Source organism: Prionailurus viverrinus, chromosome A1 (assembly GCF_022837055.1).
Source record: "Prionailurus viverrinus isolate Anna chromosome A1, UM_Priviv_1.0, whole genome shotgun sequence".
Lineage (NCBI taxonomy): Eukaryota > Metazoa > Chordata > Mammalia > Carnivora > Felidae > Prionailurus > Prionailurus viverrinus.
In genome coordinates, this window is record NC_062561.1 from 215,569,730 (window position 1) to 215,596,087 (window position 26,358).

At 39.4% G+C, this 26,358-nt stretch overlaps 1 protein-coding gene across 6 annotated transcripts in view; it reads left to right on the plus strand.

Annotated features, from left to right (window-relative positions):
• Positions 1–26,358, plus strand: part of DROSHA (drosha ribonuclease III) — a 126,252-nt gene that overhangs the window by 92,790 nt on the left and 7,104 nt on the right. For all 6 annotated transcript variants that reach the window (XM_047853699.1, XM_047853728.1, XM_047853741.1 and 3 more), the window contains 8 exons: positions 590–692; positions 3,822–3,892; positions 10,326–10,370; positions 11,893–12,050; positions 13,072–13,177; positions 24,475–24,616; positions 26,078–26,160; positions 26,252–26,355. In XM_047853699.1, the coding sequence (XP_047709655.1) occupies positions 590–692; positions 3,822–3,892; positions 10,326–10,370; positions 11,893–12,050; positions 13,072–13,177; positions 24,475–24,616; positions 26,078–26,160; positions 26,252–26,355 (812 nt within the window). The remainder of the gene's footprint in view (positions 1–589; positions 693–3,821; positions 3,893–10,325; positions 10,371–11,892; positions 12,051–13,071; positions 13,178–24,474; positions 24,617–26,077; positions 26,161–26,251; positions 26,356–26,358) is intronic.

The following is a 26,358-nucleotide window of genomic DNA, read 5'->3' on the forward strand; positions in this document are numbered from 1 at the left end:
TGAAAGATGAGTACAGAGACCTCACAGAGTGGACACAAGTACAGAGATAAAGGGCCACAGAAATCCTTAATCCAAACTACAAAAAAAAAAAAAAAAAGATTTAGAGATACAAGGCATTTTGAAATCTTCCAAGGGTTCCCATTGGTTCTGCCACATACAAATTTGTTCTGTATAGTACAGACATCAATACTGTATAAATTGGGAATCAAAGAGGTTGACTTTGGGTTAGATTTGTGTCTCTAGACATGTTGGGTGAACCCAAAGGCCCATGGTCTTATAGCATAGTCTTTTTCCAGCTTTGGCTAGTGCTTGGTCTGAACTTGGAATTAGACTCAGATCTGATCAGTTCTGAACCATCAGAGTTGAAACATCAGAGTTCATAGAAGCCTAGTTGGGGAAAGGTTGAGATTAGTCAGATCTGAACCATATGTAAGGACTCCTAATGAATGGCAAGCTAAACTCTCTTACTTTATTGACATAAGACCAATTAATTTGTATCCATAACCCCTTACCCCCAGGAGATGTTGAGTTGTTGCAGTTATGACTTTGTCAGATTCTTTCTTTCTTATTGTCATTTTGAATTTTGTAGAAACTTGAACTGGATCGTTTTATGCTTTATGCTCATGGACCTGACCTTTGTAGGGAATCAGACCTTCGACATGCAATGGCTAATTGTTTTGAAGCATTAATAGGTAATTTCTCTTTTTATAATCTAATTTCTTGTATGCTTAAAATGTTTGGAGACCATATAAAATTCAGTGTGGAAACTTGGGACTGTTGTTTCCAAAGCATGTGAGGTCCCTAGTAGAACACTAACTTCACGTATTGTGGTTATTGTAGCTCTTACAGAGCAGCAGTCTTGCTTTCTTTTCTTGCATTCCCCATGCCTGAACTGGTGTCTGATGTCATGTACGTGCATGGTTAGTATATACTGAATTGAATTGAAGTAAGTTAATATGTAGATGGATTACTTTCCAGATTTGATTCAGGACCACATGCATAAATAAACAGTAAGTAGGTTGCTTGTGAGGCCCTAACACTGTTTTTAATCACATTTTAAACTGTTTACAAGATTTTCTGACTTCAACATCTTGAAAACACTGCATTTTTTAAATCCCAGGGCTTGAGTCTATGTAACTATTACTTACTCACTTGAAGCAAGACTGATGCAGACACTTTACTTCCTCGGTTTCTTTTTTACTATAACCAGAATATAGTTAGCTATTGGCACAGGAAAGTTATGAAGAGTTAATGAGCTGGTGATTGCAAGTATGCTTTACAGTGAAATGTAACAGTAGATTGACAATTCCTTGATTTTTTTTTTTTTTTTTTTAGGTAAATGATTGAGTACATTTTATGTTTCAAAGGCCTTTGTGCTTCCTTATCAATTTTTCCTTCTTCCTTTGAAAATGAGTATAAAAGCATCCCATTATAGTTTTGTACTGATGATGGTAACAAGAGAATGTTTAATAATTAGTATCCACAGTCTTTTCACAGCTATGTCTGTTTTGCACAAATATGTCTATTTTCAGAGAATGTGTCACATGGAATTACTGTGCTCTGTACACATAATAATTTTGACAGTGTTACAGTTGGCTCCCAAGCCAGGCAGACATGATTCAATTCCTTTTTGCTTTATTTATCAGCACTGTGTCTTCACCAAGTTACTGAGTCTCTTTGAGCCTCAGTTTCCCCATCTGTGACATGGAGATAGGATCACTTATCTCACAGAATTGTGAGAATCTTAATATGCAATCCTGGCAGCCACCCCTTCAGAGTTCCATTTCCTTAAACCTTCCCCAAATCACCTACTATAAGCCAAAGTCCTATAAATCTTTTGTAACACTCTTTACTGAGGTGTCCTATGAAGGTGAAGATAAGAATGCAAAAATGCTTTGCACTTTGCCTAGGGCCTGAGTAGTCCCCAAACCACTACTGCTACTTTTACTATCCTCCTCATTGTTACTAGCATTATTATTATTATTACTATAACTATGGACAAATAATAAATGTATTTATTCATCAAAAGTCCTGGTGACTAAGTGTCTTAATGTTTTACTTAAGAAATGCCTTTCTGAAGACAGATATAAAAATATGATTTCAGAAATATAGGACTATCTTACTCCAGAGTTATTTGATACTCAATTAAAATGTTATTTGATTTGATACCCAGTTTAAATGTTAAATAGTTATTTCAAATTAAAGAAAAAGGTTGTCCTGATTTTTTAAAATTTATTTATTTTTTATGAGAGAGAGAGAGAGAGAGAGAGAGAGAGAGAGAGAGAGAGAGAATGAGAATCCCAAGCAGGCTCTGCACTGTCAGTGTAGATCCCAACCTGGGGCTCAGTCCCATGAACCGTGAGATCATGACCTGAGCTGGGGTTAAAAGTTGGAAGCTCATCACCAAACTCCACACCCAAAAACAAATAATCCAGTGAAGAAATGGGCACTTCTGTAAAGACACTTCTGTAGTAGACACTTCTGAGTAGACACTTCTGTAAAGAAGACATCCAGATGGCCAACAGGCACATGAAAAGAGGCTCAACATTGCTCCTCATCCGGGAAATACAAATCAAAACCACACTCAGATATCACCTCATGCCAGTCAGAGTGGCCAAAATGAACAAATCAGGAGACTATAGATGCTGGAGAGGATGTGGAGAAACAGGAACCCTCCTGCACTATTGGTGGGAATGCAAACTGGTGCAGCCACTCTGGAAAACAGTGTGGAGGTTCCTCAAAAAATTAAAAATAGACCTACCCTATGACCCAGCAATAGCACTGCTAGGAATTTACCCAAGGGATACAGGAGTGCTGATGCATTGGGGCACTTGTACCCCAGTGTTTATAGCAGCACTCTCAACAATAGCCAAATTATGGAAAGAGCCTAAGTGTCTATCAACTGACGAATGGATAAAGAAATTGTGGTTTATATACACAATGGAATACTACGTGGCAGTGAGAAAGAATGAAATATGTCCCTTTGTAGCAACGTGGATGGAACTGGAGAGTGTTATGCTAAGTGAAATAAATCATACAGAGAAAGACAGATACCATATGGTTTCACTCTTATGTGGATCCTGAGAAACTTAACAGAAACCCATGGGGGAGGGGAAGGAAAAAAAAAAAGAGGTTAGAGTGGGAGAGAGCCAAAGCATAGGAGACTCTTAAAAACTGAGAACAAACTGAGGGTTGATGGGGGGTGGAAGGGAGGGTAGGGTAGGTGATGGGTATTGAAGAGGGCATATTTTGGGATGAGAACTGGGTGTTGTATGGAAACCAATTTGACAATAAATTTCATATATTAAAAAATAAAAAGATAGAATTCCACCCCCCCCAAAAAAGTTGGAAGCTCAGCCAACTGAGCCATCCAGGTGCCCCTGAGATTGTCCTGATTTTTATTTGCAGAAGGCTTCATTGATCTGAGCTCAGGTTTTATCAGGTCTTTTTATGGTCTAAAACATAAACTATAAATATAAAATAAAACCTAACATGCTCGTAAAGTCGGTATTTGTGCATAGTTCCCTTAGTAAGTTCATACCCATACCTCGCATGATAGTTCATAGTAGGCCTCTTTTTACTTAAAATATTGGATTTAGGTTTTAGTAACTTGAATTTCACATTTCAGTCTAATTTATAGTACAAATCCTGGCTAAGAGAGGGAAGATGCTACCTTTAAATTAGTTGCTCTGGTCTTGTCAATTTTTTTTCTTTAATGTGAGTGAGTTTTGGCTTGCCTTTTTGCTTTATTTATAGAGACATATAATTTTCTTTGAATATTAATGCAGCCTTCCTTTTGGCATTCTCTTCCTTTTATCTAGGAGCTGTTTACTTGGAGGGAAGCCTGGAGGAAGCCAAACAGTTATTTGGACGCTTACTCTTTAATGATCCGGTATTTATCTTGAATCATTTGATTTTTCTCAAGTATCATTATAGAAGATCTTATATCAATTAGTGTTTGTGTTTAAAGAGAGTGTAGGAGAAACAAAGTTCCCGAATATGCCATGGATGGTAGATTTCAATACAACAAAAATAACTTACTCAACCCTGTTGCAAATGGGAAAGTTCTGTGGGCATTTGCACTAGGAATTTGCCTTCTACCTGAGACCCCATTTCTCCCATGGCCACTTACCAAATTCAATATGAATACTTTGCTTTATTTTCAAGTATCTTGAAGTTGATTATGATTTTCTGTTTTATAATGGTTGGGTACCTATGCCATGCAAGCTTACTTGAAGCTATAGCCTTTTGGCTTTTCTGTTTAGGATTTATTTTTATATAAACTATGTAGACTAGATAAATGTATATTTATTTTAGAAAGTCAGTTCATAGGGAGTTTCTGACAGGGCTATGAATAAAGAGTATGAAGGTACTTTTTTTTTCTTCCTTAAACAAGTTATAGTTTAAGAACAAATGATAGATTCTAAAATAGTCCCTATTGTTACTAAAGTATTAAGCTATTAATATTGCTAGAGCCACTTTTTAAAATCCTGCATGTAATATAGCATACTGGATGCTTTTTGTACCAAAACAAGTCAATTTAACATTTAAAGGGAGACTCAACTCTGTATTCCAAATTGAAATGTCATTATAATTGAGTGAAATAGCCCTCATGGAGCAATAAAGAACATAGGAAGCCAGTGTTTTAAGCCTTTGTGAAGCCTTCAGCTTAAATGGCTGTCAGATGTTATTACTGAATTACTTAGGATATTTAAAAAAAAAAAGAATCAATAGTTTTGAAAAATGTGACCTCAATAATGTTCATATTTGAGGATTTGATTTTTTTATATTTGTTTTTATAGAGATTTGTGATGATTTTATGTTTGTGAATTTTCTCCTGATGGGAAAGTTATCTACAGATGTTCCATGTTCCCCATTTTGTCCTACACATACAAATGAGTGTGCATCTTGATTTATATCTGTAGCAGATGGCATGTATTTTAAGTCTTTTTCTCAAATCTTAAAATATCTTTGTTTTGGCCTTTATCTTTTGTTGGCAATTTCAGCAACTTCTTTACTTTCTTCCTCCTTCCAGTCTTGCCTTACACTAGTCCCCTCACTCCCAGCTACTCCCTGCCCCCTTCTCCCATCGTACCTGCTGCACCCCCCCCCCCCCCCCAAATCTATGCTGTGTTCCTGGTTTCCTGAATTATATGCAGGTTTACACCATGTGCTTTTCATTGCATCGGGTTTTGTTTAGATTCGTTTCTCTTTCTAAACTGCTTCTTTCTCCCACTTGTCTACTTAGCAAGCTTATCTTCTATTTCCAGTACCGAGTGCAGTGCTGGCAAGCACAGTATTTAATAAATATTTGTTAACAGAATAAAATGAATAAGTGATTCAATGAAAAAGCAGAGTCTGAACATGATCTTACAAATGGGAAGGCCGAGATTCAGAATTCATCTTAGTGTGTGTCTTTATGAAACTGAGCAGTGCTTAGTAATACATGGTCTTTCTGTTTCACCATTTTCAAGTGCACACACCAGGCCATTCTGACTCATTTGACATCTCCATATTGGTTCACATCTATTAGGTGTAATGTGTGAGAGACGGGGGTGAACCGTTGAATTTTTTCTTGAGTAATGATACTGTGAAAGTCTAATCAGCCACAGACAGCCAGACGCAAACCTGTAGGCCCACAAAACAGAGTTATTGAATCCATGTAGTGAGGGAGGCGGGAGGGCTGGTGCTGGCGGATTGTAAGGAGGAGCCAGGGAAGCAGGGATCAGTTCTTGGTTGGTAGTCTTTTCTGAAGCTGAGTTAGAAGAAGCCATGGGTTGGGGTGCCTGGGTGCCTCAGTTGATTGAATGACCACCTCTTGGTTTTGGCTCAGGTCATGATCCCATGGTGGTGGGATTGAGCCCCTCGTCAGGTACTGCACTGAGTGTGGAGCCTGCTTGAGATTCATTCTCTCTCTCTCTCTCTCTCTCTCTCTCTCTCCCCCCCCTCCATCCCCCCTCCCCCTCTCCCCCCCTCCCCCTCTCCCTCTCTCCCCCACCTCCCTCACTCTCTCTCAAAAAAAAAAAAAAAAGGCAACCACAGATTAATTTGGGATTGGGTGCTGTCAGGAGCCAAGGGCAAGTTAACATAGTGTCCCCAGTAATCTTTATTCAGAGGAGAAGACATAGCAAAGCAGGTCAGAGGGCAACATCGGCAGAAAAGCAGTGGTCCCTCAAAGAGGGTGTCTTTTCTGGCATTTTACAGCGGCTGTAAGACCTTGAGGGAAACATAGTTTCCTGCCATCTTTGCAGTAGGCTTTATGTCTGTCGTCCCCCTAGCCCTGTTGACAGCGGGACTGTTTTTGCATTCTCAGCCTGGTCTGATGTTCATTCACTCTTTCATCCCAGACTGTTTTTCCTGGTTCCATGTTTTCATCTTTGCGTAGCCCTTCATGGTTTCCCAATACATTCAGATCCATTGTTGCAATCTGATCGTCCCAATGGCTTCTTGGAAAGATAGGGAGAGATTACTATGTAATCTTTCATATTCTCCCATTCCCTTCCCACCCCCTTTTTGTCTTTACGTGTCTGTCCCAATATCTCCTTCCCTGGCCTTTCTCTGGAGCCCCAGAGATTGGGATGTCTTTTCAAATTGCCCCTGGGCAACTTCATGTGGGTACATACCTCGTTTCAACATTTTTAGTGTTTGAACTCATCACCTTAATACTAAAACGTATTTCACCTCTTTTACTTTTATCATCTAAACCGAAAACCTTACGATCTTCTTTTGTCCTGAAGCTTTTTCCTTCCCATCTCTATGAGTTGCAGACTCTTCTATCAGTTCTGTCCCTAGTATGTCTTTTTTTTTTTTTTAATGTTTGTTTATTTATTTTGAGAGAGAGAGTGTCTGCAAAGGCATGAGTGGGGGTGGGACAAAGAGAGAGGGAGAGAAAGAATCCCAAGCTGGCCCCACGCTGTTAGCGTGCAGCCCTATGCGAGGCTCAATCTCATGAACCATGAGATCATGACCTGAACTGAAATCGAGAGTGGGATGCTTAACTGACTGAGCCACCCAGGCACCCCTGTATCTAATATGGCTTGAATTGGTTCCTGTTTGCTTTAATGTTTGCCCTCCTCATTTCTCACATGAAGTATTTAACCATTCCAGTCTATCGTTCACACTACATTTAGAGTTGTCTTCTTTTTAGTGTATGGATTTGACTATTTTCTTTCTTGCTTAAGATCTTTGATTTCTTTACTGTCTGCCAAGGCCTGTATTATACAACAGAGCATTTAATAGTTTTCATAATCTAATTCCCATCTATTTTTTGTTTCCTTTCTTCTCCCCCTTTGTGCCATTCTAGGAATTCCCTTTTTTAATTAAAAATTTCTTTAAGACTTGATTTTTTAGAGCAGTTTTAGGCTCACAGACATATTGAGAGTAAAAATTTCCCATACTCCCGCTCCTCCGCCACACGTTCCTAGCCTCTCCCATTTTATCAACATCACCCATCAGAGTGGTACATTTATTACAGTTGATGACCCTACATTGATACATCATCATCTCTCAAGGTCCCGTAGTTTACCTTAGGGTTCACTCTTGGTGTTATACATTCTGTGGGTTTGGACAAATGTGTAATGCCATGTACCCATTATAATACCATATAGAGTATTTTCACTGTCCTAAAATCCTGTGTTCTACCTATTAGGAGTTACCTTTTTGTGCCTGTTTTCTTTGAGACATATTATTTATGCATATACGGTGCCCTGCTTTTGATTGCCACTCTCTGCTGATTTGCCAAATTCCTCATGTCATTCAGGATACATCTGAAGAGTTACCTCTTCTTTGAAGCTTTATCTGATACCCCCAAGCAGAATTTTCCTTGCATTGATTTATATCACTATTATAGAACTGATCTCAGTTCATTAAATTATACTTATTTACCTTCATTTTCCCCCACTAGGCTCCTTTGAGGACAGGAATAGTGTCTCATTTGTTTTAGTAAGCTAATATATAATAGGTATTTGATAAAAATATGTTGCTAAACAACAAGCGTTGGTGAGGATGTGGAGAAAAATTGTCTTGTACTGTTGGTCAGAATGAAAACTGGTGCATCCATTCTGGAAAACAGTATGGAGATTCCTCAGAAAATTAAAAATAGAACTATCCTACAGTCCACTAATTACACTACTGGGTGTTTACCCCAAAAATACAAAAACACTAATTGTAAAAGATACATGCACCCCTATCTTTTTTTTAATGGGTAAGGACAGATTTTAATCAGTAATATACTATTGTAATAAGAAAGAAGGTCTAGTGTGAACTGATCCAACTTTGATTTGGACAGAATGACTGGGCATTTTAAATAGAGTCAGGGAAGTGAAAATGACAAAGGAGGGATCGGTGTAAATCATGTACTTTTATGTTTATTGCATTATTTTATGTTTATTGCATTATTGCATATGTTATTGCATTATTTACAATAGCCAAACTATGGAAGCAGCCCAAGTGTCTATTAATAGATGAATGGATAAAGACACACACACACACACACACACACACACACACACACAAAGAGAAGAATATTACTCAGCCATAAAAAAGAATGAAATCTTGCCATTTGCAATGATGTGGATGGAGCTAAAGAGTATAATGCTAAGCAAAATAAGTCAGAGAAAGACATATACCATAAGATCTCACTTATATGTGGAATTTAAGAAACAAAACAAATGAGCAAAGGAAAAACAAAAAGATAAACTGAGAAACACTCTTAACTATAGAGAACAAACTGATGGTTACCAGAGGAGGTGAGTAAAGGGATGGGTCAAATAGGTGATGAAGATTAAAGAGTACACTTAGCACGATGAACAAAATAAAAAAAAATGTTGCATTAATAAATGTCTCAGCAGTCAGTGAGCATTTTCTGGAACACACTGAAGGAAGAGGTTTTTGCCTTGAATAGATGGTAGAGCTAGAATTCCAGTCTGGAGTTTTTATTTTACAGGCTATTTTCTCTCACACCAAGGGATGGCAGAACCTGATCTCTGAGTAGGGTAGATGAAAGGAAATGGAGGCAGTTGAAATAATTTAGGTGTGAGGTATTAAGTGGTTATACATCTAAGACATCTCAGGAGAAATCACAGTGTCACTGAGTGAAAAACAGGAGAAAGGGGAAAGAGGAATTAGAATTAAGTTCCTGAGAATTTCGAATATTGGAGACTAGAGTCGGTTAGAAGAGATAGCTGTTGATTGTTACTGTTGATATGATCAATATTAGTAGTAGCATCTTCTGTGTGCCAGCACTGGGCCTGTTGCTTTGAGGAGGAAAAAAGCATGAGAGAACGTGAGAAAGTTGTAAGAAGGGAGTGACATTGTGCGTAATTCATGCTACAGAGAATTCAAGGGAAAGGTTATTGGTTAAGAGAAGCTCTCTAAAGTGCCTTAAAACAGTTTGATATTTAAGCTTTCTTTTTTTTTAAATATTGGCAACAAAACACAAACAAACCCAAAACCTCTTAAGTGTATTTTACTGGGATGCAAGTTGCCCAAAAAAACACTGAATATTTTATTTCACATGGTCATCATGTGTGCCACAGTGATACTAAATTTTCCTATTCTTCTCTGCCCCCCCCCCCAGTTTTTAAAAAAGATTTTTCCCTCTTTTTAAAAATCTTTTGTTACTTGTTTGAAAAACCTAACATCAAGGCCAGAAAGTAGATTCAGTCAGAGGCTCCCTAGAGTCTAAAACTGAAGGAAAAACGCTTTAATCCTGAGGAAGTTCTAATTATAACTGCCTCTAGATTTAGCTCAGTGGATAAAATAATGTACTGGGCTTCTCCGTAAAATCCACTCATTTCCATATCTCAAGAGAACATTTGTAGTGACCCACAGTAAAAGTGTGGTCTTATAGATCTGAGAGTTTAGGCACTAGATATGGATGTTTTCCACTCCATCTTAAAGCAGCTCAAATGGTAATGAACGAGAGCCTAAAATAAAAGACATCTGAGATGAGTTTTAATTACAAAAGGCACAGCTGATACACATTTCTAGGGAATGATAAACTAAAAAATATGATTAAAACAGCAGCTTAATCCCATGTATTAGGTTAAGCAAATGTGTAACTGACTTTTAAAAGGTATCTTTGACTTCTGGGGGTGGAGGTGGCTCTTTTCCTCCCCAGCTTAATAGGCTAATTAGAGTCACTACAGGCGGTTTGAGTGGTGAATACACTTTAAAAAAATTAGTTTGCTAGCACTATTGAATTTGCAATAAGTGGAGTCAGCATCTGAAATAGTTCACTATTTCAAATAATGGCATTTTATTTAGTACTCCAGAGTGTGTTAAGTGGCTCCCTCGAGCATTAAAGGCATCACTCTGTTTTCCAGGACCTACGTGAAGTCTGGCTCAATTATCCTCTCCACCCACTCCAAGTAAGTGTGACCTTCCTGTCTGCAGTGAGCTTTAGAAATCTGGGGGTTCATGTTATTTTAGCTTGCCTATTTCCCCTCCTGCTTTTATAAACCCTTGATTCCCTTCAGTGGCACTATGACTTTAGGCTGGGTGTTAGGCAGAATTGGAAAACTTTGGAACAAATATTAAAATGAACCCATTTGTGTTGCATTTGTGCTCTGGGATGGGGTGGGGAAAGCCCTGGGAGTCATCTTCCTTCAAATCAGGAGGATCTCCTTGTGTGGTTGTGGTTTGGTGCCCTCTCTCCCCCAAAAAAGTGATATTCAAAGCTTAATGTGTTGATTGCAGTGTATCTTCCTGCATGCTATTGTAGAGAAAGTAATATGGAGTCAAGTCTGGGCTTAGTAAAAAGAACAAATACTAAATGAACATTGCTAAGTTGTAACCTACTTTGGATCTTGGAAATTGAAGGCTTTGACTCAAATTGCATAAAACGTTGTAAATTAAAATTTTAGTACAATGTGATGACTTTTTGCTCAAGATTTTGGTATTTAAAAGATGTATGTATGGTAACCCTCTTTTTCCCAGTTTAAAAATTCTTTGTATTTGCTATTTGTATTTCTATTTTACTTGGAGATATACAAATGTATGTATACATGTATATATATACCTACATACTTTTATATATGCATGTGTATATATGTACATTATACATATATAAGAGTAATCACTAGTGGCTGAACTTTCATGAGAGGCTTTATGGTATGGTAATAAATGGCATTAATTCAAAGAACTTTAGAAACATTACTATGAAATTGTCCAAAGTTGTTGAAAATGTTCACTTTAATTATGCTTTTCGTGTTTGCTCCCTGCCAATTGTTAAAGGCCCATTGTTATGTGGAGCCACCTGCCTAGTGGTATGATAATCTCCAGTGTAAGCTGAATCTAGTTTTAGTGGTGTTCATTTACCAAAATAGGTGGTCCCTAGAAGACACACAGAGGTCATGTTCCTCTAGTACAGTGGTTCTCAGAGGGCAGTTCCCAGACCAGCAGCACCTGTGTCTCTTTCTCCTGGGAAGTTGCTTGACAGGCAGACTCTCAGTCCTTTCTCCAGACATACTGAATCAGAAACTCGGGGGGTAGAGCTCAGCCATCTGGATGTAATAAGCCCTGCAAGAGCTCCGATGAACACGAGAGTTTGAGAAGCACTGCGTTACTAGATATACATATTCTCCACCAGCAGTCCTTCCCTTTGCCTCTTCCTTGGGGAGTTAGTATAATACTTGGGATTTTGAACTATCTGTGTACAGTACTTGGCCTTGAAATTTGATAGAAGATTGGAAAATATTTTTTGAGCCTTCTTTAAATATTAGGTTTGTTTGCCATTCTAAGGGTTGAGAAAGAAGCTTCCATGTTTTATTGGCATATCAGAAATTTCTGCCCATAGGAGAAGGAATTTTATAAAACACTATCCTAGAATTGATAATTACTTTTGTAACCAAACACTGCACATAGTTTTTTATTTATTTTCTTCTCATGCAGCTACAAGAGCCAAATACTGATCGACAACTTATTGAGACTTCTCCAGTTCTACAGAAACTTACTGAGTTTGAAGAAGCAATTGGAGTAATTTTTACTCATGTTCGACTTCTGGCAAGAGCATTCACATTGAGAACTGTGGGATTTAACCATCTGACCCTGTAAGTTAGAATTGCTCGTGTAATCCCAGTGTGACCATTTAGACAGGAAGTCCCAAACCTTTGCTGCATGCCTTTCAAAGGAATTGGGATTTCAAACATATTTCCAGGAAGGTCACATGAGGAGATGGTGAGTAGCCAGACACTGGGATATGTTCCAATACAATATTTTTGGTTTCATTGTCGTGCATCTTATTTCTTCGTAGAGTAGAAGAGAAGCATGAAGGAAGTAAAAATTTTATCTGTAAAGGGATAGATATTAAGTATTTTAGGCTTTGCAGGCCATGTGGTCTCTGTTTCAGTGATTCAACTCTTCTCTAGTAGCATAAAAGCAGCCATAGAGAAAATGTAAATGAATGAGCGTGGCTGTGTCCCAATTAAATTTGCAAAAACAGACCAAGGGCTGAAATTGGCCCTCCACCCTAGCTCTAGATGAGTGATTTGGAGATGAGCTAATGTAATAATTAGGAAAATAACCAAAATGTTATTTTTTTGCATGTTGTTTTTCATTCTGTTTTTGGCTTCTCTCTCCCAAATCAAATATTCACAGCTATCTTTAAAGTGTAAAGATTTAAGATTCTTGTCATAGATATTTTTTTTAGTGTCCTTAAACTGGATTCCAGATAGAGTATATATTTCAATAAAGAAGTAAAGATTTAACAAAAATCTTTTCTGGACCTTTTTGCTATATTTTGTCTGAATGGGGGTTCTCTGTGCAGATAACAATCTGTACTATATTTTTCAGTTGATATTCCTTAACCTCTGACCAGACACCATTTACCAATCTTTATTTTAGCAGTTTTGTAATCCTAAGATGGTGCTCACTTTCTTCTTCAAAACCCAATCTATATTGACTCAGATCTCTCCTCAATTGAGAGGCCTTAGGGACTTGTATTTAATTTTGTGCTTTAAAGCAAGGTGAATACATTGCCTTTTAAAATCATGTCTTTTTAAAAATTCTGTTTCTTTTTTTAATAATACAAATGCCTATTGATCTCTTCTGCATTGATGTTGTTTTTTCTAGAGGCCACAATCAGAGGATGGAATTCCTAGGTGATTCCATAATGCAACTGGTAGCCACTGAGTACTTGTTTATTCATTTCCCAGATCATCATGAAGGACACTTAACTGTGAGTTTGTGTTAAATCATTCCCTCCAGTAAGATTGCTATATAATAAAGTGAAGATTGGAAGAGCCAGATATATATTTCTGTAATTGATTACTTAATTCTTGGTGACGTTAGCATAGTATATGGCTTTGTTCATTTAGTTATGCAAATTGTATACAAAGCAGTTTACGAGAAGAACTCATTTTATACGTCTTCATTAATGGTTACCTACTCTGTGCAAGACATTGAGCTAGGCTTCATGGGAAGAGCAAATATTAGTTGACACCAATCTATCCATAAGGAGTTTAAAAACTATTAGCAGCAATGAAAAATGTAAGGCAATAACTGCAAATTGTCTTTCTCTTTCTGTGTGTGTGTGTGTGTGTGTGTGTGTGTGTGTGTGTGTGTATGTGTGTATACGTGGTGTATATGTGTGTTATATGTGTATGCATACCCATACATATGCACTATGAAAAATAGAAGTAAGTAATTGTAACTAAATGCAGGAAAGAACCATATGGAATATTATGAAGAGCATAGGTAAACTGCTGCACTTGTGCTGTTTAGGAAAAGATAAGTTTTCTTGTATCTGTGATTTCTAAGAAGGCTTCGTGGATATGATGATCTTTGAGCCTTTAAATACGAATAGGATTGGGCCATTAGGAGTTAGTGGGAAGAAATTTCTGTGCAAAGACACGCCACAACATGGGCGTACTGAAATAAGGGCACAACCTGAAAAACCAGAAGATAGAGACACAGTAGGGAATGAGTTTGGCTGGATCCAGGGTGGAGTTGAAAGGGACGTAGGCAAGGTTTGATTTAATGAACAAAGTGAAACAGCCCCCATTTCTCTCATTTTTATTTTATTTTATAAAATTGTATTGAGCTTTTTTATTTGTTGCGTACTGTTTTTACTCTATGAAACTGGTCAATAATATAGCTGGAATGGTGAACAAAGCATATCTGGAAGCCCCTCTAGAGTTGGGCATTGAGAAAACACATTCCTGGGCCAAGAAAAACAGTAGTATGCTTTAAGATATTTTGTTAGTGTAGATTTTCTTCTTTATTATATTGAAGAAATAATAAGTCTTTCATAGTTTGGATCTCAACAATTTTTATGCATGTTTTGCTTTGAATAGAATTGGATTTTATCTTTGCAACTGTGAACACTGGAAATAGTTTATGTGAGACACAAATATTGGAATTAGGGAGAATATGGTGATTTAACTGTGTTTAGATATAATTTCTCAGTGAAATTTCTAAGCCTAACAAAATGCGGTCTTTTATTCACTCACTCAGTGAGCATTGTGTTCTTACTATGCCCCATGTACTATTATATGGGAAATCAGCAATACACTTCTTTTAAATTTAACTTAAGGGGCTCCTGGGTTGCTTACTTGGTTAAGCATCTGACTCTTGGTTTTGGCTCAGGTCATCAGCTCATGGTTTGTGAGTTTGAGCCCTGCATCAGGCTCTCTGCTATCAATGCAGAGCCCATTCTGAGCTGCTGTCTCCCTCTCTCTGCCCCTCCCCCACTCATGCTTGCTTGCTCACTCTCTCAAAATAAATTAATAAACATAAAAAATAACAGTCTGATGACCATTTGAAGTTAACTACTTTTGGATGGACAAGGAAGTATTTTCCTCTTGAATTAATATTAAATTCTGAAGAACATAGGAGTATTTACCAGAAATAAACTAGTGTCTGGTGTCTTGTTCTACATTAGGGAATCAATAACTGCTTGTTCAGTGTCTTCCATTAGGGAATAGACTTCATAGCTGTCAGAGTATCTGGTCGGTCTGAGAAATTACCAAATCAAGCCAAATGGCTTGAAGTGGTAATTCATTTTTTGGCCACATAGAGTCCAAAATGTAGAAAATGTATGACTTCAACACACGCATTTACCCTTGTATTCCTGCAGAATTAACTGAACTCTTGGGTTTTGTGGCGGTGGGATGCTATAGACAAGTTTACTGCTTCCTATCTTGGTCATTGCACACATGTACATATTGAACTTATAATAAAACCAAAACTCAGAAAGGCACAAGTCCTGCCCAAGGTCTAGATGAAGGTAAAACCAGAACTAAAGACTCCAGTTTTATGTTCTTTCCTGAAGTGCTTCAGTGCCATAACTATAGTTTTATCCAAAGTGTGTTTATCAGCCTTGCTGTCTTAAAATTAGAGAATTTTTGAATAGCTTATTAGAAAGATGTTAAATGACAAAATTATGATATGACGGTTTTATTAACTATATTCACAGAAAGCTTTGGTAGAAATCGATAGGACTGACAGATCTGCTGGCAAAACAAAGATGATCTGTCATCAGTTGAGTACATATTTTAAAAGATATTAACTCTCATCGGTGCTGCTGCAGTTGCTCCCCGCCCCCCCCCCCCCCCCCCCCCCCCAATTGAAACACTGCCCTTGGCTGGCTTCTGTGACACTGCACTTCCTGGTTTTCCTCTCACCTCCTTAGCCATACTCTGTTAGCCTCCTGTGCAGCTGATGGATATTCCAGCATCTGAAAGGCTCCCTCCCAGGCCCTGTCTCTTCTCATGAGAGCCTCTCCCAGACAGTCTTTTCTGTGTCCACGCCATCAGGTCCCCTCTAGGGGCAGTGATGCCCACAGGGACCTCTTCAGTCCTTTTTTTTTTTTTTTTTGTCTAAGCTGTTGTGGCTGCCCTCTCAGAGTCTCCACATGTCCAAGACAGAATGTATGGTCTTCTTGCACCTGGGTCCTCTTCTAGTATTTGCTGAGTAACCGAATGGCAGCATCAGCCAGCTGGTGTTGCAAGTCAGGAACCTAGGGATCATCTTTGATTCCTCCCTCCACCCATTTGCCTATATTCTAGACCAATCACGAGTCCTGATGTCATTACTTCCTGAGTAGCCACCTCATCTTCATCACTTAAATTCTCTCAACCAGCCTGTCACCTGGACCACTGTAGCAACTTCTGCATCACTAGCAAAATGGTACAGGAATATACTTGACAAAGAAACCCCATTAGAAGAGGTGGCATTTATTAAATTGCAAAGGATACAATCTTTTTTTTTTTTTTAACATTTATTCATTTTTGAGAGACAGAGCATGAGCGGGGGAAGAGCAGAAAGAGGGGGAGACAGAATCCAAAGCAGGCTCCGAGCTCCCAGCTGTCAGCACAGAGCCCAGTGTGGGGCTCCAACCCACAAACCGTGAGGTCATGACCTGAGCCGAAGTCAGACGCCTAACTGACTGAGCCACCCAGGTTTCCCACAAAGGATATGATCTTAAGGGTGTGTATATACCAAGCACTAGGCAGTGCAGCGTGTACAGATTTCCCCGAGATGTTCACAGCTGTCTTAAGAACTGGCCTTTGCAGCTGTGTGCTCCCCCACGGTGCGTGTTGTCTCAGCGGAAATCCTTCAGTCAGCCCAGGTTTCAGGCCTGTTGACAGTGTCATAAGCTTCCTCATCCTGTATCCTTCCTGTATCCACTTCTGCCCCCACTCAGTGATGCATTCTCATGCTGTAGCGGTGGCTGGCGTCTTTTCACAGCAGACCTCCTGTGACCGTGCTCGCTGTTCATCTTCAGTTCACTTTGGTCATTTCTGTTATCTCCCCAGCCTCTAAATGTTGAGTGCCCCTGTTCTCAGACCTCCTCTCTTTTCTCTTGGTTTCTTTTCTGAGTAATCTCATAGCTTTGAATACTTCTGCCTGTACCTCTCCCCCTAACTCCACTCAGGTCTTTATACCTCCAAATACACTTGACTACCTAGATGTAAAGATATACTGGAATCCCTAGTTGGATTTCTCTTAGGCCATCTCCATGGCCAAAACAAAACTGATTTTTTCACCCCAAAACCTGCTTTTCTCTAGCTGTGCTCCATATCAGTAAGGACTGTTTCATTCTGTATTTACTCAGGGGGAAAACCTTGAAGTCATCCATAACTGTCCTCTTTTCTTCATGCTATACCTATTAGCCACTAGCGTCCTGTTGATTTTACTTTAAAATTTTGTCCAGAACGTGACTGCTTTTTACCAGCTCCACTGTTAACTCCCTGGTCCAGGCTACTATTATCTTTTCCCTAAATTATAACCATAGCCTCCCAACTGGTCCATCCCCCCTCTTGCCCCACCCCCACCCCCACCCCCCCCGCCCCCCAGCCCTCGGTCTGTGTTTAGCACATCATCTACAGGGACTGTTTTAAAAGGAAGTCAGATTACAACCTCCTTGGTGAAAAACCTTCCAAAGATTTCCTGTCTCAAGGGTAAAAGACATAGTTGTTACCTACAAGACCCTATGACCTGCCTCTCTGATGCTGTCTCTGTCTCTCCTAGACTCTTCACATTGGCTTCTGTGCCATTCTGCAGGACACTAAGCAAGCCTTTGCCTCAGGGTCTTTGCACATGCTGTGGCTAAATCCCCCATCTCCTTCAGGTCTTGGTTCAAATGCTATCTTACTAGTGATGCCTTTAACTTATAGTGACCTCTTCCCCTTGTCCCTAGTCCCTGTCTCCCAGCCTGAAACCTCATTTCCATTTTCTCCTTGGCATTTTCTATGTATTTTACTTGTTTACTGTCTTCTCTCATCAGAGTATAAACTCCTTGAGGGCAAGAGTTCTTGTCTGTTTTCTTCATTCCTGATTCTCTGGGTCCTTGGGAGTTGGTATATCATTGTTCTGCAAATATGCTCAATGAATGATTGTCATATCCCAGTCCAGTGGTTTTTGTTTATTCTTTGGATAGTAACTAAAGAGTAAGCAAGGCCCAGGGTGCCTGCCCAGCTGTCCACCTCATGTCACATATTCTTCTTTTCATTGTGCACCTCTATGCTGGCCTGTTTTGTGTTCCTCCAAGCCCCCTCCTGCCATCAGGCTTTGCATGTACTGTTCTTGTTCTGGAGAATATTCTGCTTCCAGCCCTTATTCCCATCTGCGTGGTCTCTCCTACTCTTCCCTTAGATGTCAGTTCTGGCTTGACTTCTGGATGCAAGGAGAGCCTTCCTGGATGCCCTCCTGCCCACTCAGAATTCCACGTTCTTTTCTTTCCTGGCACTTTTTTTCAGTTTGCCTGTCCCACTAGCCTGAAAGTTCTGGGAGAGCATGTTTTTATTTATCACTGTGTGCCCAAGCCATACGGTAGGCTTTCCATACATATTTGATGAGTAAATAAAAGAGAGTTTTGTGGGCAGTTAAGTTGTACAGAGAGGGAAGTAGCAGTGGCACTGGAGGGAAAAATGGCATGTTGTCTTATGTGTAAAGAAGGAGGCTGAAAACTTATTTATGAATGTCTAAAGATTAAAATTCATTTAAAATTTTGTTGAAGATTACTTGCTACAGTTGCATTTGTATGAGGGAAATAGCAAATTATTCATTATTGGATTAAAGAACATACAACTACATTAATTTACACTGGGAGGCATTCATTAGCTTTGAACCATTTCTTTGTACACTTGTTTTACAGAGGACAGATGAGCAAATGAAATGGGAAGTTTTGGATGCTGATGGGGAAAAACATACTGTTGTAGGAGTTGGATATTCAAAAAGTCCTGCGTGGAAAGGAATATCAGGCATATATAGTTGTAGTAGGATGACTGAGGTTCATTTCATAGACTGAAGTATTTGTTTTTCAGGGTAGGGATTAGGTAAGTAGTGAGAGGGTAACAAAGAGCATTAACTCAGACCAGATGCCTGTCTTGTCACACTTGCAAGTTTCAAACCTGCATGTTGTTCTTCCCTCTAGATCATTCCTCCCTCTTAGCCTTTCCTCTGTGCTCCTGAGCTAAAAATAGTTGTTAACCCCATACCTACTATGCGCAAGGTACTGTGCTCATTTGTGTGCGTCAGTGAGGTGAATGTGCAGAAAATTCTGTTTGCTTTTAGAGGAATGCTTTGCAATAATGAGAAAGCAAGGATTACAAATAAAAAGTTTGAGAAACAGTGATCTAATCCCTCTCTGCTGCCTCCAGACAGCACTAAACATAAATCATTTGGACAAACACGGATCTTATGTACAAGATCTCTTTGAGAGGATAGATTCCACAGCCTCCTATTTGAGAATTTCTCTGTCACTGACATAATTTGCCTCTTTGTATCTGACCTGCATTTTGCCTGCTAGCATTTGTGTACCTTTTCTTTAGTTATCATAGGAAATGGAGACCATCTGGCTACCACTCTTGGTATAATAGACCTGTGTGGCACATCACTGTCACTTTTAATAGTATATTCTGCGTTCACCCCATGCTCTTATATTAAAGCCCGTAAAATAATAAATCACAGTCTACTTATTTTACACTAGGTGGCCCTCTTTGGTTGCTCATGTCCCACAGCTGTCGCTTCCTCTTTAGAATCGAGAGTGAATAGAGAAGTTGAAGGAAGAATGCCAGTATGTTTCTTTGTTTGTTTTAAAGCAGTAAACCTTTTTCCTATTAAAAGTTAAGTTTAATTATGAAAGACTGCTGTGCTGAGATAATAAAAAACATCCTGGATTCTCAAAATCAGAATTCAAGGTGTGTGATATTTATACTGGGCCTGCCATTGCATCAGGAACTCAGCCATCTTCTCAGCTTCACAGAGAGTCCTAACTCCATCTTCATTTTTTCTCTTGATCTCAAGTATAATTTGTGGGGCACCTGGGTGGCTCAGTTGGTTGGTTAAGCATCTGACTCTTGATCTTGGCTCAGGTCATGATCTGTGGTTTGTGAGTTCGAGCCCCAAGTCAGGCTCTGTGATGACAGCATGGAGCCTGCCTGGGATTCTCTCTCCCTCTGCCCCTCCCCTGCTGGTTTACAAGTGCACACACGCTCGTTCTCTCTCAAGATAAATAAACTTAAAAATTTTTTTCAAGTAAAATTTTGTCTTTTGTGGGTGGGGTTTAAAGAAATAGTTTTTAAGGGCAGCCTAGCACTTGCTAAAATGGAAAGCTTTGAAGACAATAAGTAGACAGGCATCTAGAACATCTGTGTTGAAGAAAAATCCGGAGGAATTTCTAGAACTTTATAGAACCCTTTTCTTGTAACCAAAGAGTGAGCTTATCTTTCCTAATAATGATGCTACTGTGGGTAACAATAGCGGCTAACACAAATTTCTTGTGTGTTTATTGCATGCCAGCCATTGCACTGTGATTCATTACAACCCTGTGCAGTAGGTACTACTTGCTCCATTTAATATATTTTTTTTAACGTTTATTCATTTTTGAGAGACAGAGCATGAGCAGGGAAGGGGCAGACACAGGGAGACACAGAATCCAAAGCAGGCTCCAGGCTCTGAGCTGTCAGCACAGAGCCCGACGCAGGGCTCAAACTCACGAGCCGTGAGATCATGACCTGAGCTGAAGTCGGACGCCCAACCAACTGAGCCACCCAGGCGCCTGCTTGCTCCATTTTATAGATGAGGAAACAAACTCAGAGAGATGTAGTAACTTACACAGGGTCACTGAGCCAGGAAGTGGTAGGGCCACAGTTGGAACCCAGGAAGCTTGGTGCCAAATGTTTTGCTTTTCACTACCACATCTAATGCAAGGCATTGTTCACAAAACACTCTAATAACTGTCTCAAGCTTAATTGGGTATTTAATATAATTTTCTAGCATTCTACTAAAAAATAAAAAGCAGATATTTCCTCTTTGTAAAATAATGATCTATAGCATCGATGTCGGCAGGTTTTCCAACCTCGTATCTTGCCCCATTCAAATCTGTTCATCAGAACAGTCTTTCTAAAATCAAAAAATTACCTTGCCCCTGTTCCCATTTGACACTTTTTGGGATTCCTCCTCCCCTACAGGAAAGTACAGACTTCCTTATATGACCTGCAAGACTTCCCCAGAGACCAGCTGGCCTCACCTGCATCAGTGCTTCCCGACTCCACTCTGGAAGCTCTGACCTCTCCTCCGGTCCCACCCAGTGATCACCTTGCTGTGTCATGGTGCCATGTTTTGCCAAAGCTGTTCCCTCTTCCTGGAAAACCCTTTCCCAGCGTCTCAATCTGTTCAGGCTGCTACAGCAAAATACCACAGACTAGTAGTATTTTGAACCACTTATGAACAATAGAAATCTATTGCTCACGGTTCTGGAGACTGGAAGTCCAAGATCAGAGTGCCAGCATGGTGAAGTGAGGGCCCTCTTCCAGGTCACAGACTCCTCCTTGTGTTCTCACAGGGGAGAAGGGGCTACAGATCTCTCTGAGGCTTCTTTTTTTTTTTTTTTTTTTTTTTTTAATTTTTTTTTTTTTTTTCAACGTTAATTTATTTGTGGGACAGAGAGAGACAGAGCATGAACGGGGGAGGGGCAGAGAGAGAGGGAGACACAGAATCGGAAACTGGCTCCAGGCTCCGAGCCATCAGCCCAGAGCCCGACGCGGGGCTCGAACTCCCGGACCGCGAGATCATGACCTGGCTGAAGTCGGACGCTCAACCGACTGCGCCACCCAGGCGCCCCTCTGAGGCTTCTTTTATAAGCGCATTGATCCATCAGTGAGGGCTCCACCCTCATAACCTAATCACCTCATAGGCCCCACCTCCTAATGCCATCATCTTTAGGGGTTAGGATTTCAACATAGGAATTTTTAGGGGGCACGGACATTCAGACCGTAGCACCCACCCTCTGGCAGACTCTTTCCTTTGTTCAGTTCTGATTTTGTGTTTGTCAGAATCTACCTACGTGCACATGGCCAAGTTGTATCCCCAGAAATACTAATTCCTTGGTTCTTGGAAGGGGCCTGAGCACCAGTATCTCAGAAGCACCTTATGATTCTGATGTAACAGCCAGGTCAGCAAGCCTCTGCAGTGTTTTTACTCAGGGGTCAGGTCCTCCAGGAGGCCTTTAGGCTGAGGTAGAAAGGAGTGCCTCCATGCACCGTGACCTCTGTGCTGTCACAGCAGCTACCACAGTGCATCACAATGGCCAGTTCGCGTGGCTTCCCTGGATAGTAGCAGCAATGGTGTGTCAATCATCTTGGGGTCTTTAGCTGTCAGCATAGTGCCTGGCACAGAATTGGGCTCCACAGCTGTTAACACTGAACTGCCATAACTCCAGGTGGTTTTCTGCCTTGTGACCCCACCTTGATTCCACTTGTTGGCAAATGGCATGATTCATTCTGAAGTAGGGTTCAGCAGAGGCCAAGGATACAAGCTGTCATTTAAAGAACTGCCATTTGGACTTTGTTGTTTAGGTAAAGAGAAAGTCCTTCCCATCTTCTAAATTTAAATTGACTCTAAAAATATGGATGGTTTATAGCTTCCTTCTTCCACACTGAGTTCTGGTTTAGGCTCTTAGTTTTGGCAAGAACTTGAAGATCACTTTCTGCTGGCCACCCTACTGCTTCAAGACCTGTCAGGGCGTATCTTAGGTGAAACCAGAAGCACTTGTTAGCATCCTCACTGTTTTCCTCCTTATCCATCAGACAGCATTACTGTATAATAGTGAAGAATGAGCCCTGACTCTGGAAGGCAGCCGTGGCAGTCTGGTAACCTGAGATGTATGGTGTTTTGTGTGTGCTCATGTGTTCATTAGGCTTGTTGATTTTGAGGCCTGAAATCTCCGTATAGCAACCTAAATTAGAGTTTTGTCTTCTCACCAAAGCATATACTGAGAGAGAACCCAACTTGCTCAGCACAACCGTATTCTCAAAATAGCCCTTCTATTCCCCCTGTCCTCTACTTTGAGAACTGCCTCCCCTCCACCTCCCAACTGGGAATCCAAATGAAAAAAGATCTCTCTCTTCCAGTTCAGTTATTCTGTAATTACAAGATATTAGGCTAGTGGGCCTTTATTGGTTGGGTCTTTTATTAACATTATATGGTAAGCCTTTTTAATTTTGAGCTTCTCTGTGGATATTAATTTTAATGAAACATTTACTATATTGAGAAAAAAGATAGAGTTGGGGGAAATAGGAGGAGGAAAGGGGCAGAGACAGGCAAAGAATAATAGTCTGTAACTCAGCAGCAAGCATGGCTTATGAAGATCAAGTTGTATTTCTACTTCATGCATCACTGTCAGGCAAATTAAGAACATATTGTTTCTTATTTATCTATTGTCAAGGATGCAATCTCAGGCATTGAGAATAAATCTTGATTTTCATAAGCTCAGTTGACACTGTGGAGCCACAGAGCATAAAACTTGCATCTAATAAAGTGCGATGTGGAATGGTAGGGGTGTGATACTAGCACAGCCCACAGCTGCTTCCTGCTCCTTGGCCCTGGTGTCACCGATTTTCCTCAGCAGGAAGGGATTGTTGTAATAGACCAAGAATTTGTTCTAGCTGTTGTAAGAAGAGTTCTAGCTTTAGGTATGTCATTCCCCGAAATATTAGATTTGGGGATAATAATTACTTTCAGCTTCTGTTTGGTCCATCTTGGCTTCTACCTGCTTCCCTAGCCACCCTCCCCACCTTCCTCTAGTGAGTGGTTAGCGAATGCTGAAATCCTAAACCATGCTTGTTTTATGGGCACCTCTGTGAAGGGTTTGTTGTATAATTTTCATGCACTGTTTAATGTTATTGCTTAGGATGGTGCTTAGAGGACTCTTTGCTGACTAAAATTTCTGCTAGAATTTTTGTTTTGAATTCTTGAAGTTGAAATATGAAAATCATATTTTAATATAATTAGAGACAGTCTCAATTTGATAAACTATAACTCAGGATATATTGTATACATTTTTAAAATAATAAAAGTAAAAATATAAATAAATAATTGAAAGATTTTAAAATAATACTTACTAAAACATTACTTCCCCAAATCCTCTAATATATAATTTAACATCAGTGCTGTGAAACTTGAAGTTTATTTTAGGCTTCTAAAAATACTCCCTTAAAACTAATGTACAGTGACAGAAAGCAGGTCAAGTTTGCCTGGTAGGTGGTGCATTGGACTGATTGATTGCAGAGGGGCACATGGAACCTATTTCAGGTGACAGAAATGTAGGATGTTGTCAAAACTCATCTAACTATACTTAAAATGGGTACATTTTACTGTCTGTAAACTATGCTGCAGTGAAGTTGACTTAAAAATTTTTTAATACTCCTTCACTTAGTAGCATTACATTTAATGGATGCTGTGCTCTTTAATCATAGTATAGTATCCTCCCCCCAACATAACTCACTGCTACTAAACTAAATAAACTGTTTAAATTGTCAGGTAAAATCCAGGAGCAGAGTAAGCTATTAAGGAGAAGCTAGAAGCATATGGAATTTGTCACGGCAGCCTGGGGATAGCAGTTGAGGACTTAAACCATTGCTTACCTTGGTGCCCCTGCCTGTGGTCTCCGGCTAGTTGGGCCCAACACAGGAGCAGGAGAGAGACCACAGTGAGATGGTTTCTAAACGTATCTCACTTTCTTTTGGCCAGTTGTTGCGAAGCTCTTTGGTGAATAACAGAACTCAAGCCAAGGTAGCAGAGGAGCTGGGCATGCAGGAATATGCCATCACCAATGACAAGACCAAGAGACCCGTGGCCCTTAGGACCAAGACCTTGGCCGACCTTTTGGAATGTGAGTCTTAGGAACAGAGCTTTTCTCTTAACCTGCAGATTCAGAGTTTAAATCAGATGTACCCACATTTATCTTACTGCTCATTATTATTATGTTCTAACTAAAGAAACCTCTCTTCCATTTTAATTTTTATTTATGTATTTCTCCAAAGTTTATTAGAAGGAGGATAATTTGGAATTAAGATAAGTGAATAATGAATTTTATATTCAGTCTTTGTTCAGTGGTATCACCCCCATCCCTGCCCCTGCACCCCTCCATTCTACTGTTCAGCCATCACATTCTTTGTGTGAAACAGTAGCAGAGTATGGAGATGGGTAATAGTGAATCACAGCTTTTTTTTGCCACCCAGCAGCCTTCATATAGGGGCATAGAAGAAAGAAGGGTAATTTATTCACTAAATACTAAAACTATTACCTGTTGTTTTGAATGAGCTCAAAGCTCTACGGACAAATGTTGTCATCTTTGGCAGTTTCTGATATGGTCTGGAAGCATCATAAATAATCCTATTATAGCTAACGAAAGGATTTTACACATCATTTTATTGTTTCTGATACTACTTTAAAATAAGTGGACCAATCACTGGGCCTTGGACCTTTTTTTTTTTTTTCCTTCTTAATATTATAGTATTCTTGACAGTTGGAATTATATACAAATATTAAAGTCTACCATGCAAAACCAGGTCATTTACAAAGTGCAAAGGCAGTCTAAGGAACTTAAAAGAACTTTTTCAACTAAAGAAAAGTAACTTAAAGATTAAAATTACAAAAAAAATTGAGTAATCAGTTTTACTGGAATTTTTTTTTTTTTCCTCAATGAAAGCTACTTTTATACCTTCCTTTAAAAACTCACTGTTTCTTTACTTGGTTACAGTACCTTTTAATGAAGTTATCTTTGGGGCCACCATTTATTAATGCAAAGTTTGATATATTGTTGTATTGTCATTAAGCCCAGTATTAAGTTTTTTTCTGGGCAGATTGAGTCTATAAATTATTTCATTTCTGTTCATGAAAGGTAACATAGACCATTGTAAATGGCTAGTCTTCTCAGGATTGGTGTTGAGGATGGCAGGCCCCAAGAATGTGCTCATTCTGATGTCCTATCTGATCTTCAGGTTTTCTTCTGATTTGTTATTAACACAGTTGTGTTCCCAGATACCACTTTTTCCCTGGCATATAGTAGCATTTTGTGTATCATTTTAACTATTTAGCCTTTAACCAAATGTAATTTGGTCTTTGTACCCTCTGATTTTTGCATTTTAGTCACATCTATACTATTGCTTCTAATACCAGTGATGAAGGGTGATTCTTGTTTTAAGAAAGAGGATATGATAATTCTAAAAAATAAAGAGTGTCTGGCAGTTGAAAACCTCATTACAACATTTCTTAAAAGTCTGGGTCTTGTGATCTTTCTGGGAAATGGCGATAACATTGTGGTTTTATTTTTTAATGTTCTTCTTCTCAGCATTTATTGCCGCGCTGTACATTGATAAGGATTTGGAATATGTTCATACTTTCATGAATGTTTGCTTCTTTCCACGATTAAAAGTAAGCTCATATAAAATATATATTAGTTCTATGCTTTACGCTCGGTGATTCCAGAGCCCATTACTAAATACTTTCTGGGGACTTGCTGCAGGAGTTTATTTTGAATCAGGACTGGAATGACCCTAAATCCCAGCTTCAGCAGTGCTGTTTGACACTCAGGACAGAAGGAAAGGAGCCAGACATTCCTCTGTACAAGTA